The sequence below is a fragment of the Trichosurus vulpecula genome, chromosome 5 (genome assembly GCF_011100635.1).
Source record: "Trichosurus vulpecula isolate mTriVul1 chromosome 5, mTriVul1.pri, whole genome shotgun sequence".
NCBI lineage: Eukaryota > Metazoa > Chordata > Mammalia > Diprotodontia > Phalangeridae > Trichosurus > Trichosurus vulpecula.
The window spans coordinates 166320334-166334767 of record NC_050577.1 but is presented as its reverse complement, the minus strand read 5'-3'; the positions used below and the strand labels follow the sequence as shown (position 1 = coordinate 166334767).

The 14434-nt window shown below is 38.8% G+C and overlaps 1 protein-coding gene across 2 annotated transcripts in view; it reads left to right on the top strand.

The window, feature by feature from the left end:
- The first annotated feature begins 4464 nt into the window (after window positions 1–4464).
- The window catches only part of PRPF18 (pre-mRNA processing factor 18), a 64297-nt gene continuing 54327 nt past the window's right edge, over window positions 4465–14434 (top strand). The window contains exon 1 of one of the 2 annotated variants that reach the window (XM_036761950.1): window positions 4465–4693. In XM_036761950.1, coding sequence (XP_036617845.1) covers window positions 4628–4693 — 66 coding nt within the window. In that variant the 5' untranslated portion in view covers window positions 4465–4627. The remainder of the gene's footprint in view (window positions 4694–14434) is intronic. The other variant, XM_036761949.1, reaches the window with a different exon arrangement.

The window sequence follows — 14434 nt, the reverse complement described above, 5'->3', positions numbered from 1 at the left end:
TAGCATAATAGTATTCCATTACAATATACAACATCTTGTTCAGCTGTTCCCCAATTGATTAACATCCCCACAGCTCTTGATTCTTTGCCACCATAAAAAGAGCTGCTATAAATTTTTTTGTGCATATAATTCTTTTTCCTTTTTCACAAGAGTTTGATTTACAAATTTTCTCCCCATTTCTGCCCACCCCCCCCACTCCAAGATGGCATATCTTTTGGTTGCCCTGTTCCCCAGTCAGCCCCCCCTTCTGTCATCCCACTTCCCTCCCATCCCCTTTTCCCTTCCTTTCTTGTAGGGCAAGATAAATTTCTATGCCCCATTGCCTATGTATCTTATTTTCTAGTTGCATGCAAAAACTTTTTTTTTTTTGTTTTTGAACATCTGTTTTTAAAATTTTGAGTTCCAGATTCTCTCCCCTCTTCCCTTCCCACCCACCCTCCCTAAGAAGTCAAGCAATTCAACATAGGCCACATGCATATCATTATGTAAAACCCTTCCACAATACTCATGTTGTAAAAGACTAATTATATTTTGCTCCTTCCTAACCTATCCCCCTTTATTGAATTTTCTCCCTTGACCCTGTCCCCTTTTGAAAGTGTTTGTTTTTGATTACCTCCACTCCCATCTGCCCTCCCTTCTATCATCCCCCCTTTTTTATCTTCCTCCTTTTTTCCTGTGGGGTAAGAAACCCAATTGAGTATGTATGGTATTCCCTCCTCAGGTCAAATCTGATGAGAGCAAGATTCACTCATTCCCCCTCACCTGCCTTTTCTTCTCTTCTTACAGAACTGCTTTTTCTTGCCACTTTTATGCGAGATAATTTACCCCATTCTATCTCTCCCTATCTCCCCCTCTCAATATATTCCTCTCTCATCCCTTAATTTGATTTTATTTCTTTTAGATATCTTCCCTTCCTCTTCAGCTCATCCTGTGCCCACTCTCTCTCTCTCTATATATATATATACACATATATATATATATGCATACATACAAACTCATATATACATATATATACATAAACATATATATATATATATATACATATATATATATACACACATACATGCATATTCCCTTCAGGTACCCTAATACTGAGGTCTCATGAATCATACACATCATCTTTCCATGTACAAATGTAAACAAAACAGTTCAACTTTAGTAAGTCCCTTGCAATTTCTTTTTCTTGTTCTTTTTCTTGATTACCTTTTCATGCTTCTCTTGATTCTTGTGTTTGAAAGTCAAATTTTCTATTCAGCTCTGGTCTTTTCACTGAGAAAGCTTGAAAGTCCTCTATCTTATTGAAAATCCATATTTTGCCTTGGAGCATGATACTCAGTTTTGCTGGGTAGGTGATTCTAGGTTTTAATCCTAGCTCCATTGACCTCCGGAATATCGTATTCCAAGCCCTTTGATCCCTTAATGTAGATGCTGCTAGATCTTGTGTTATCGTCATTGTGTTTCTGCAATACTCAAATTGTTTCTTTCTGGCTGCTTGCAGTATTTTCTCCTTGATCTGGGAGGTCTGGAATTTGGCAACAATATTGCTAGGAGATTTCTTTTTGGGATCTATTTGAGGAGGCGATTGGTGGATTCTTTCAATTTCTATTTTGCCCTGTGGCTCTAGAATATCAGGGCAGTTCTCCTTGATGATTTCTTGAAAGATGATATCTAAGCTGTATTTTTGATCATGGCTTTCAGGTAGTCCAATAATTTTTAAATTCTCTCTTCTGGATCTATTTTCCAGATCAGTGGTTTTTCCAATGAGATATTTCACATTGTCTTCCATTTTTTCATTCCTTTGGTTCTGTTTTATAATATCTTGATTTCTCATCAAGTCACTAGCTTCCACTTGCTCCAATCTAATTTTTAAGGTAGTATTTTCTTCAGTGGTCTTTTGGACCTCCTTTTCCATTTGGGTAATTCTGCCTGTCAAGGCATTCTTCTCCTTATTGGCTTTTTGGAGCTCTTTTGCCATTCGAGTTAGTCTATTTTTTAAGGTGTTGTTTTCTTCAGTATATTTTTCAGTATTTTTTTGGGTCTCCTTTAGCAAGTCATTGACTTGTTTTTCATGGTTTTCTCACATCCTTCTCATTTCTCTTCCTAATTTTTCCTCTACTTCTCTAACTTGCTTTTCCAAATCCTTTTTAAGCTCTTCCATGGCCTGAGACCAGTTCATGTTTTTCTTGGAGGCTTGTGTTGTAGGTTCTTTGACTTTGTTGACTTCTTCTGGCTGTATGTTTTGGTCTTTGTCACCAAAGAAAGATTCCAAAGTCTGAGACTGAATCTGGGTGCGTTTTTGCTCCCTGGCCATATTCCCAGCCAACTAACTTGACCCTTGAGTTTTTCAGCGGGGTATGACTGCTTGTAGAGGTAAGAGAACTATGTTTCAAGCTTGGGGGGATGCGCCAGCTCTGCCACACCAGCATTCCTCCTTCCCCAAGAACCCCCAACCTGGACTGGACTTAGATCTTCAGCAGGCTCTTCACTCCTGCTCTGATCCGCTACTTAATTCCTCCCACCAGGTGGGCTTGGGGCCAGAAGTAACTGCAGCTGTAGTTCTGTAGCTGCCCCACCTCTGCTGCCCTGGGGGTGGTGGCTGAACCACGAACTCCTTTTTTCATTCTGTCCCCAGCAGCTTTTCCCACTAACCTTTTCTGTTGTCTTTGTTGTTTGTGGGTTGAGAAGTCTGGTATCTGCTGCAGCTCACTGATTCAGGGTGCTAGGGCACGCTCCACCTGGCTCGTGGTCTGGTTCGTCCGTGCTGCCCATGCTGGGCTCTGCTCTGCTTTGCTCTGCTCCCAGCTCCGTGCAGGATAGACCTTACCCAGAGACCCTCCAGGCTGTCCTGGACTGGAGCCCTGCTTCCCTCTGCTATTTTGTGGGTTCTGCAGTTCTAGAATTGGTTCAGAGCCATTTTTGATAGGTTTTTGGAGGGACTCGGCGGGGAGCTCAGGCTAGTCCCTGCTTTCCAGCTACCATCTTGGCTCCACCCCCCTTCTTTTTTCTTTTTCTTTACTATCTTTGGCACACAGAACTAGCAATAGTATTGCTGGGTCAAAGGGTAATGCACAGTTTTATAGTCCTTTGAATATAGTTCCAAAATTTTCTCCAGAATGGTTTGACCAATTCACAGTTCCACCAACAATGCATTAGTATACCTATTTTTCCATATCCCCTCCAGCATTTGTCATTTTACTTTTCTGTCATGTTAGTCAATTCAATAGGTACAAGGTTGTAATTGGAATAATAAATTGTTGTATAATATGTACAAATATTGTAGAATATGTGTCAGCTAATCAACAAGCATCTGTTAAGCACCCACTGTATGCCAGGCACTGTCGTAGATGCTAGGGATACAAAGACAAAAGATGAAACAATCCATGCTTTCAATATGCTTTATAGCAATAGTATCAAACTCAAATAGTAATGTGGGTCACTAAACTGGACATAAGAATCCCTGCAAGCCATTTTTTTGATTTAGAAAACCACATATTAACATTATCTGTTTTAGAGTATTTTTATTTGTTTTTAAAATATTTTAAATATTTCCTAATTATATTTTAATCTGGTTCGGTTGGGACTCCAGTCTTACACTTGACACCACTGCTTTACAGTATATGATACATCATATTATATAACAGAATCTAGAGTGCGTATCAAGGAAGTTTTGTCATGAATAAGGCAAACCAAGCAGAAATAATTTATCCTTAAAGAAAAAAAGATCAGTTTGGCATGGTAAGTAGAAGGTTGATTTTGAAGTCAGAAGAACCTTTTCCCAAGCCATCTTTCTGGCTGGGCAGGACACATAAAGACATTGCATTTTCAGGCCACTCTCCAAGGTTATACAAGTCTTATACACTATTTAAGTTACAGACGAATTTCTGATCTATATCAGTAAAGAGAATTTTCACTCTAGGAGTTCCATATAATGATAAAAATCAAAGCACTGCTCCCTCCAAGTATAAAGAACTGGGCTGGAGTCCCCTCAACCTGGATGGTGTCAGTGACATTTTTCAATGTAATTTGCACCTCTGAGGAAATCAGCAACCACGGCAGAGCAGAGTTTGATTTATTGTTTTGTTATGGTCTAGACTCTAGACTTAGGAAAGTGATGGAGAAAATGTTTATAATGCAGAGTAAGCCTTACATGTATTTTGTTTTCCTGGAGAACCAGTTGAATTTTTGCTAACACACAGTATATGCTAGTGTGACTTGAAGCTAGTCGCTTAACCTGTTTAGGCCTCAGTTTTCCCCTCTGTAAAAAGAGAGGAGGCTGGATTAGGCATGCTCTGGGGCACCTCGCAGCTCTAAAGAGACCCATGCTTTTGGCCAATCTCTCCCTGTTCGTGTGTGCTCCATTTAAAGAGCTCTGTGCGATGTCTCTTGGTACCACCAGGTGGCGCTGCTCTCGGAGGCCACGCCATCTCTCCGCGTCCTTAGTGCCTTCCTTGCTCTAGCCACTCCTTTCCCCATGTCGTGCCCATCTACTTCCGCCGGAAGTGGCGGTTGTTGACAGTGTTTCCTAGCTCAGCGTTGAATTTGGTCGGTTGGAGGTCCTTCGGCGGGGTAGCGGAGACTCTCGGGACCGATCCCTCCGGTGTGGTGGAGCCGAGCCTGCGGCCGGGAGATGGATATCCTCAAATCGGAGATCTCTCGGAAGCGGCAGCTGTTGGAGGACAAGAAGCTGCTGGGGGTGAGACGCGTTCGGGCTGGGGGAGGGGGAAGGGACAGTCGGGTGGCCCCGGGGGAGAGGTCTGGGGACCTCCTGGCTCTTCCCCTCAATATCTGGTGTGGGAGGCAAGCGCAGGGATCCTAGAAACACCCATATCCGTCCTAGGAGCAAAGCTTTAGCGCTGGAAGGTGCCTTAGAGGCCAGCACCAACCCCTTCTTTTTACAGGCGAGGAAACTGAGCCTCAGAATAATAATCGTAACTATAACAAATAACATTTACATAGCGTCTTCGGGTGTTCTGGACTCCAAGCCCCGCGCTCCATCTGTTGGGTCACCTACCTGTCTTTGATTTGAAACACGCTAATCCACGACAGACTCAAGTTGCAGAACAATATTTGACTTTACAAATGTTGATACAAAGAATTTACTTTTTTTTCCTTTTTTAATGGGCTACAGAGTGGGAGGAAGAGAAGAGATTTCTGTTAATTTTAAAAGAGCGGCGGGGTGTTAAAAATTGAAAAATTGTATCTACTTTCAGAGCAGGTCACGATTAGTTTTACTTAACTGTTTTACTTTGTTACAAGTAACTACTTTCACGAGGAGGAAGTAACCTGTGAATGTTATGTAATAGAATTAAAAAATTAGCGCGCGTTTTCTCGCCCCTTCTATCCCTTCCCCCCTTCTCCCAGCAGCTGATTTACAAGCAGTTTGGATTACAGGTGTACTTGGATGCATTGTGAGCACCTGTTGTTTTATTAGAGTAGTATTAAAATACAAAGTAAAGACCCTAAAACGGATGTGGAGTTTTGGAGTTGAAGATTCAACCACTTCCTTTTACAGACAGGAGAGTCATCTTCACAGAGCTATGTGTCCACCTCACAGAGTTGTTCTCAAGATCAGAAGAGATAACATCCGAAGGTTGCTTTCCAAACTTTAAAGTGATATAAAAATACTTGTTACTATTTGCTACAACTAGTTAGTACCAAGGCCAGAGCTGGATCTCTCAACTCCCAGCCCAGAACTCTTTGCACATTTATAATGCTTGAATGGAACCGAGTGCTGATTGTGGATACTCTCAGGTGGGGTTGAGAGAAATCATCTTCTGATTTACTTATGTAGCCCTGGGTCACAATTTCTTTCCCAAACTCCCAAGCCAAAAGAATAAGAAAGCGCCTATATTTGTCATCTTCACTCACCTTCCACTCTCTTCTCAGTCCAATGAAATCTGATTCTACTCTACTTTGTTAAATCTCCTGGCTTTTTCTCAGCCTTCATCCTTAATACAGTGAAAAGAACATGATTCTTGGTTAAAAAAAATCTTGCTTTTGATGCTTAATATGTGTGATTCACAGCAAGTCACAACCTTTCTGAAGGGCTTGTTTTTCATCTTTAAAATGGGAGAGTTGGACTAGATGGTCTTTCCAGTCCTTGATCTCTGATTTGTTATCTGTCTTGAACAACCTGCTGCTTTTGACACTATTGACCCACCTTTCCTTCTAGATTATCTCTCCTGCCTAGCCCTTTCACGATGTTTCCATTCTGATTCACCCCCAGCCTGTCTGCCTGACCCCGCTTTTTTCCTCCTCTTTCTTGTTGATCTGATCAGCTCCCAGTACATAAACCCATCAGTTCCCAATTGATGTCATCCACTTTCACAACAGCTATCTCCTACTTCTCTTTACTCATGTGAGCACCTGTCTAGTTCAGACCTTTATCACCTTTCACCCGAACTATTGTAATAACATCCTTATTGGTCCTCTCTCCAATCCATCTTCCACACAGTTGCCAAAATAATCTTTTTAAACCCAAGATCTCACCTTGTCACTCCCCCATTCACAAGTTTGAGTGGTTCACTATTGATAAATAAAATACAAACTGCTTTATCAATTAGAGCCCTTCACCATTAGCTCTAGACTTATTTCATATACTCCCTTCTGTAAGGACTGAGACTGTCAGACTAAATCTGTGATTGCATTAATAATTATTAATAATCAGATAAGGAAACATCCTCTGCAACTTTTGATCTTAGAGAACATTTTCCAACTTTTAGTCTCAGTTACTTACATTTCACTAAACATGACCTTTCATCTTTTGCTTCTTTTCCTTTACTATGGTTTGTCCTGTATCCCTGCATTGCACTATGGTTTTGTGAATCTAAATCTTTTAGAATCCTTAGTAACCTGAAAGATTTCTCTCAAGTATCGCTTCCTACTTGAAGCTCTTTTTGTCCCTCTAGTTGTTAATGTTCTCTCCCTCCGCAGATTGTCTTGTAATTATCCATCCATATATACGCTATATACCCCCCAGTACAATAAATGTAAGCATCTTAAGTACAGGGACTGTTTTTCCTTTTGACTTGGTATTACCACTTCCTAATATAGTGCTTTACAAATACCAGGCACTTGATAAATGCATATTGTTGTTGAAAAAGGATATTCGTTTCTTGAGGTATAGAAGAAAAGTTTGTATGCTCATCACTCCTGGAAAGACTAAGAATACTTTAGACATCAGAGAAGAATAGAAAGAGTAATCTTGATATACCTTTTCCATAGAATACAAGATCACATTGCATAGAGTGACAGATTTTTTTAATTGTTAGTTTTATAAGCGTATTAAGGTGAATTATGTTTCTAAAGTTTACAGATATCACTGGGTTTACAGTTTCACTGAGATTGTCTGCATTTTGAATGACAGTTTTACATTTCATAATGATTTTAATTTCCAATTAGAAAAATGGCCTGACACTAATAAATCAATTCCTAAGCACAAATTTTAAAAAGTTAGAAATCAGTAAGTTAAAATGCACTCCATATATGGAAAATTGGAAAGCACTGATGAGTTAGAGAATATTGAAATTAAAATTCATTCAATTACTCATCCTCCACTGCCTACCAAAAGAAAAGGTTACGTGGGGAATTTGTATTCTCAGGTATTGTCTCTGAAAGTGTACCAGGTAGTCTACTTTTTCTTATTGTTTGTGAGTCTTTAATTGAATATTCTGTTGTTTTACAGAGGCCTATGAACATTTAGGAGAGAATAGCACTAAGCGCTGATTACCAGATACTTCCTGTGTGCTGAGTACCATGCTGGGAGAGATACAAAATCTAAATAAATAAGTCTTTCTTGCTCTCATGGAGCTAAGTTTAATTTCAAGATAAGACATAAATATAGATAACTGTAATACAAAATATAATATGATAAGTATGTTGGAGAGTTGCAAAATAAAGTGCTACTGGAGGTCCAAAGGGAAAGATTGTTAGGAATGGAGGTGCTAGTGGAGGGTTACAGATATTGGGAGGCTTCATATGGGGGCATTTCAGTTGCGTTTTTCAAAGGTCGGTAGGCGTTCAACAGGTATACTGGGGGAGGGAAAATGTTCCAAGCACAGGGAGCTAAATGCCTAAGTAGAATTGTCTGTCTCAGGACAACTTCAAATGAAAGCTGGATGATCATTGGTAGAAAAGACTTAGGTCTGGGTTAGATGGTGTGGTCTAATTTCAAGATTCTGTGATTCTTTGACAATCTAGCATTTTTTCTCCACCTTGGAGTCTTGACTTTTAGAATATCTTACACTCACCTGCCACATTTTACCCTTATGTTCTCTACTTTGTCTCCTCTTTAATTAGTCAACAAATATATATTGAGCACCTGCTATGCGCCTACCCTTACAGTAGGTTTTGGGGCTGAAGTTAGATTTGTAAAAACTCAAAGCATTTATACTGACAGAGCCAAATCATTGCCTTTTACCCCCTTCCTCTACTCCCTCCCCCGACCTTCGATAGAAAGTTCTGAATCAAAAATACATTATTTTTTTTAATTTTATTTTCTGGTGGAGGAATTAGGTAAAGAATGATTGGGGATTAACAGTTGAGAAATGAGGAATGTCCTACAATTGTATAAAACCAGTTTGAGGAAAATAACAGTAACTGAGGGCAGGACAGAATGCAATAATGGGTGCTCTGGAGTGGGAAGTTTGATAAGAAGGGGAAAAAATTTAGCTGCCTTGTCAGCAAATCACAGAATAGGATGGTTAGGGAATTGTGTTGTTCCATGATAAGTTTTTAGAGGATGAGATACTTTTTGAAAATATTTGTTATTTAAGATAGTCATCAAGGAATTTTAAGCGCTTACTATATTCCAGGCACCCAGCTAAGAACTAGGAATAGAAATGCAAGCAGAAAGAAAGACAGTCCCTTCCCTCAAGAAGTTTATATTCTAATGTCTAAAGACAATGCATAAACGGAAGCTGAAGGTGGGAGAGGATTACACTGGCATTAAGTGTCGTGGTGCACAAAGTCTGGAGTGTATTATGGAGAAGAATGAGACATGACTGGCCTTGGCAGCCTCCTTAAATGAAATCTCTGGGAGGAGCTATCCAATCAGACAGACTGCAGGAGAGGAAGGTACACTTCCAGTGTTTGAATTCCTGAGCTGGGTTGAGCCTCCAGGAAGAAGTTTTAGGGCAGGGATTTGTTCTGTGAAGTTTGGATTCAGTGAAAGGGCTGCACTTGAGGACCTAGAGAGCCACATGTGGCCTCAAGGCCGCAGGTTCCCTGCCTCTATTTTGCGGGGATGATAGAGAAGTCCTCGAGTGTAGAGTAGCTTTCAGGCAGTGGGGGATCTGAGTAAGCCCTGTTTCATTTGTTTTTGTTTTCCATACTAAGGAAAATGATTTTCAGAGTTCCTGGGCTGGGTCAGAGTACAAGGTCCTTACACTCCCATGTCTACCTCCTTCCAGCAGAACCCTGCAGGGCCAGCACTTCTGAAGCCATGGAAACTGACCCCCTATAACTGTGTAATAAATAGGGAATAGCATAGTGAAAGAATTACCAATGAATCAGGTACGATATTGGATCACCAATAATTATGAACACAGAATGTTGGTCTTATTTTTTGGCTTTCGTGAAATTCGAAATTAATTCTTGTTATCTAGACAAATGACACTTAGGCTTGCTTTCACTTTGGACACTGTTGATATATGTATGGTAGATTTAACTTGATGGATTTGTATTAAGTGTGTGTGTGTGTGTGTGTATGTATGTGTATGTGTGTGTGTGTGTATATGTATGTATATATATATATAATATATGTTTTTTCATAATGTTTTATTTTTGATTCCAAATTCTCTCCTTAGCACCACCTCCCACTCACCCATTGAAAAAACAAGAAATATGATAATCAGCCCATTACATATGAAATCTTGCAAAACATATTTCTACATTAGCCATGTGAAAAAAGCATGAAACATAAAGTGAAAAATATGTTTTAATAATGCATTGAGAGCTTGTCTCTGAAGGTGATGACGTTTTTCATCATGAATCCTTGGGGATTGTCTTGGATCATTGTATTGATTAGAGTAGCTAAGTCTTTCATTGCTGATGATCATTTCAATATTTCTCTTACTGTGTACAGTGTTCTCCTAGTTCACTTTGCATCAGAGGTTCATTTAAGTCTTTCCAGGTTTTTCTGAAACATCTCCTTTGTCATTTATTACAGCACAATAGCATTCCATTACTATCATATACTACAGCTTGTTTAGACATTCCCATTTGATAGACATCCCCTCAAGTTTCCAGTTTTTGCCAACACTAAAAGCACTGTTATAAGTATTTTTGTACTTATGAGTCCTGTTCCTTTTTTTTTTTTTTTTTTTTTTGGTCTCTTTGGGGTCCTAGTAGTGGTGTTGCTGGGTCAAAGGGTAATGCACAATTTTATTGCCCTTTGGTTATAGTTCCAAATTGATCTCCAGAATGGTTGGATCACTTTACAGCTCTACCAACAGTGCATTAGTGTCCCTGTTTTTCCACATCTCCTTCATCATTTGTCATTTTCATTTTCTGTCATGTTAGCCAGTCTGATGGGTATGAGTCATTACCTTAGAATTGCTTTAATTTGCATTTCTCTAATTATTACTGATTGAGAGCATTTTTAAAATATGACTGATAGCTTTGATTTCTTCTTCTGAAAATTGCCTATTCATATCCTTTGACTATTTATCAGTAGGGGAAATATTCTTATTTTTATAAATTTGGCTTGTTTTTTTTTAAATATATTTGAGAAATGAGACCTTTAATAGAGAAACTCCCTATAAATTCCCCCCACCCCTTTCCACAGTTTCCTACTTTCCTTCTAAATTTGGCTACGTTGCATCTTTTTATGCAAAACCTTTTAAATTTATCCATTTTACCTTCCGTGGTCCTTTCTGTCTTGTTTGGTCATGAACTTTTCCCTTATCCATAAATCTAACAGGTAATTTTTTCTCCCATGCTTTCCTAATTTGCTTATGATGTCACTTTTTGGGGGGGGGGGAGTCTAAATCTGCAAAACTAATTTCTGCAAGACTGCTTTCCAGTTTTCCACCTAATGGTGAGTTCTTGCCCCCAAAACTTGGATCTTTTGGGTTTATCAAACAGTAGGTTACTGTATACCTGAGTTGTCTGTTCCATTGATCAACTGCTTTCTTATCTAATACCAGATTTGCTTTTGGTAATTACTACTTTATTAAATAGTTTAAGATCTGGTACTGCTAGGCTGCCTTCCTTCACTTTTTTTTTTATTCCCTTGGTATTCTTGACCTTTTGTTCCTCCAGATGATTTTGGTTATTATTTTTTCTAGCTCTATAAAATAATTATTTGGTAATTTGGGATGGCACTGAATAAGTAAACTAACTTAGATGGTATTGCCACTTTTACTATATTGGCTTGGCCTACTCATGAGTAATTAATGTGTCTCCATATTCAATACATTCTTAAAAATCACATTTCCAGTCTATACACTGGAACCAGTTGATTTCTAAATCTTAATTTAGAGATTTAACAAATAAAAACAAGTGTTTTGATCCTAGTAAGAAAAGAGAGGTGTCAAACACACACGCTTGCTTTCTCTCTCGCTCTCTCTCTCTCTCTCTCTCACACTCTCAACTCCTGCCTTGGAATATTTAATGTGCTTTCTTTGGATGAATGGTTTGCGAGCTTTTTTCGTGAACGTTTGTTTAGGTGGTTGGGATGTCTGAGGATAAGAAAAAGTGGAGATAGTTGATAGGTAATTACAATTAGGTGATTGATAGGAAAAAGATAATCAGAAAAAGGATGACCACAGCTTTCTTCTTTCAATACTTCAAAAGGAAACCACTCTATGAAGTTATAATAGAGACTGAGAGACCTGAGAAAGTACTATGGAATTGCAACCTAGTTAGGCAAGGCAACAAACATTTATTAAGCCCCTTTACTACATACCTGACTGTATTGTGGTGGAATTTGGCCTGTAATCACCAATTCTCTAATTATAGTATGTTTACTTGGTTGGAAGGCTATCTTTATAGAGGCAAGTAGGAAGAAAAATATTATTTGTACAAAGGCATGTCCTCATTGGCATAACGTTTTAGGTTAGTGAGCCATGGGAGTGAGAAAAATAGAAAAAAGAAATAAAGGGGAAACAATGGGAATAATGTGCATCTTTGATTTACAGTGCTTTATATAGACACCCCAGCCAAGAGAATTATTAGATATTTCCAGTTCTCTTAGCTTTTCTTTTACTCTTCATTTGCTTTTGTCCGTGGTGCTTTATATTATGTTATTTGGCATTTGATTGCCTTATTATTTAACACCTTTGTCAATAATAATAGCTAATTTCTATCATGCCTTACGATTATAAAGCATTTCACTTATAGTATTTCTTGTGTTCCCCGCCATAACCTTGTGAGATTTCTTCATTTTTTAACGAATCTTGTGATTACATCCATGTATATATTGCTTTCAACATTGTAGATCAGAACCCTTCCTTGCCTTCTTATCATTTTCATTTCTGTTTTCTCTCTTCCCATAATTCTCCACTAATATGCCTTTTCATGTTGTTTGGGCCTTTCTCTGTGTTAGGGGTTCTTTTTTTTTTCTTCTAAACTAGTTCTCTTTCCCAGTTTGCCTATTTTTTTTTCTCTTTATTTCTTTATTTAATGTTTTTTAGTTTTCAACATTGATTTCCGCAAGTGTGTTAGGGGTTCTTAACTTTTTGTGTGTGTGCACCATGGACCCCTTTGACAGTCTGTAGCCTATGGACTACTTTTTTTCTTTTTTTTTTTTAATTTAAATTTATTTATTTAACATATTTGGTGTTCCGCATTGATTTTCACAACAGTTTGAATTACAAATTTTCTCCCCATTTCTACCCTCCCCCCCACTCTAAGATGCCCTATATTCTGATTGCCCTGTTCCCCAGTCAGCCCTCTCCTCTATCACCCCCCTCCCCTCTCATCCCCTTTTCCCTTCCTTTCTTGTAGGGCAAGATAAATTTCTATGCCCCATTGCCTGTGTATCTTATTTTTTAGTTGCATGCCAAAAACTTTTTTTTTTTTTTGAACATCTGATTTTAAAACTTTGAGTTCCAAGTTCCCCCCCCCCCCCCTTCCCACCCACCCTCCCCAAGAAGTCGAGCAACTCAACCCAGGCCACACATGCATCACTATGTATAACCCTTCCACAATACTCATGCTGTGAAAGGCTAACTACATTTTGCTCCTTCCCAACCCATCCTTTTCTCCCTTGACCCTGTCCCCTTTCCAAAGTGTTTGTTTTGATTACCTCCACCCCCGTCTGCCCTCCCCTCCATCATCCCCCCCCTTTTATTTTTTTTTTTTATCTTCCTCCCTCTTCTTTCCTGTGGGGTAAGATACCCAACTGAGTATGTATGGTATTCCCCCTCAGGCCAAATCTGATGAGAGCAAGGTTCACTCATTCCCCCCTCACCTGCCCTCTCCCCTCCTCCCATAGAACTGCTTCCTCTTGCCACCTTTATGCGAGATAATCCACCCCATTCTATCTGTCCCTATCTCCCTCTCTCAGTATGTTGCTCTCTCATCCTTTAATTTAATTTTATTTCTTTTAGATATCTTCCTTTCATCTTCAACTCACCCTGTGTCTGCTCTCTCTCTTTTACATATGTATATATATATATATATACATATATATATAAACACACATATATATACACATACATACACATACATACATATACACATAGATATATACATACATACACATTCACTTATATACATACATAAACATATATATATATGCATATTCCCTTCAACTACCCTAATACTGAGGTTTCATGAATCATACACATCATCTTTCCATGTAGGAATGTAAACAAAACAGTTCAACTTTAGTAAGTCCCTTGCAATTTCCGTTTCTTGATTACCTTTTCATGCTTCTCTTGATTCTTGTGTTTGAAAGTCAAATTTTCTATTCAGTTCTGGTCTTTTCACTGAGAAAACTTGAAAGTCCTCTATTTTATTGAAAATCCATATTTTGCCTTGGAACATGATACTCAGTTTTGCTGGGTAGGTGATTCTAGGTTTTAATCCTAGCTCCATTGACCTCCAGAATATCGCATTCCAAGCCCTTCGATCTCTTAATGTAGAAGCTGCCAGATCTTGGGTTATTCTGATTGGGTTTCCACAATACTCAAATTGTTTCTTTCTGGCTGCTTGCAGTATTTTCTCCTTGATCTGGGAGCTCTGGAATTTGGCGACAATATTCCTAGGAGATTTCTTTTTGGGATCTATTTGAGGAGGCGATCTGTGGATTCTTACAATTTCTATTTTGCCCTGTGGCTCTAGAATATCAGGGCAGTTCTCCTTGATAATTTCTTGAAAGATGGTATCTAGGCTCTTTTTTTGATCATGGCTTTCAGGTAGTCCAATAATTTTTAAATTCTCTCTTCTGGATCTATTTTCCAGGTCAGTGGTTTTTCCAAGGAGATAT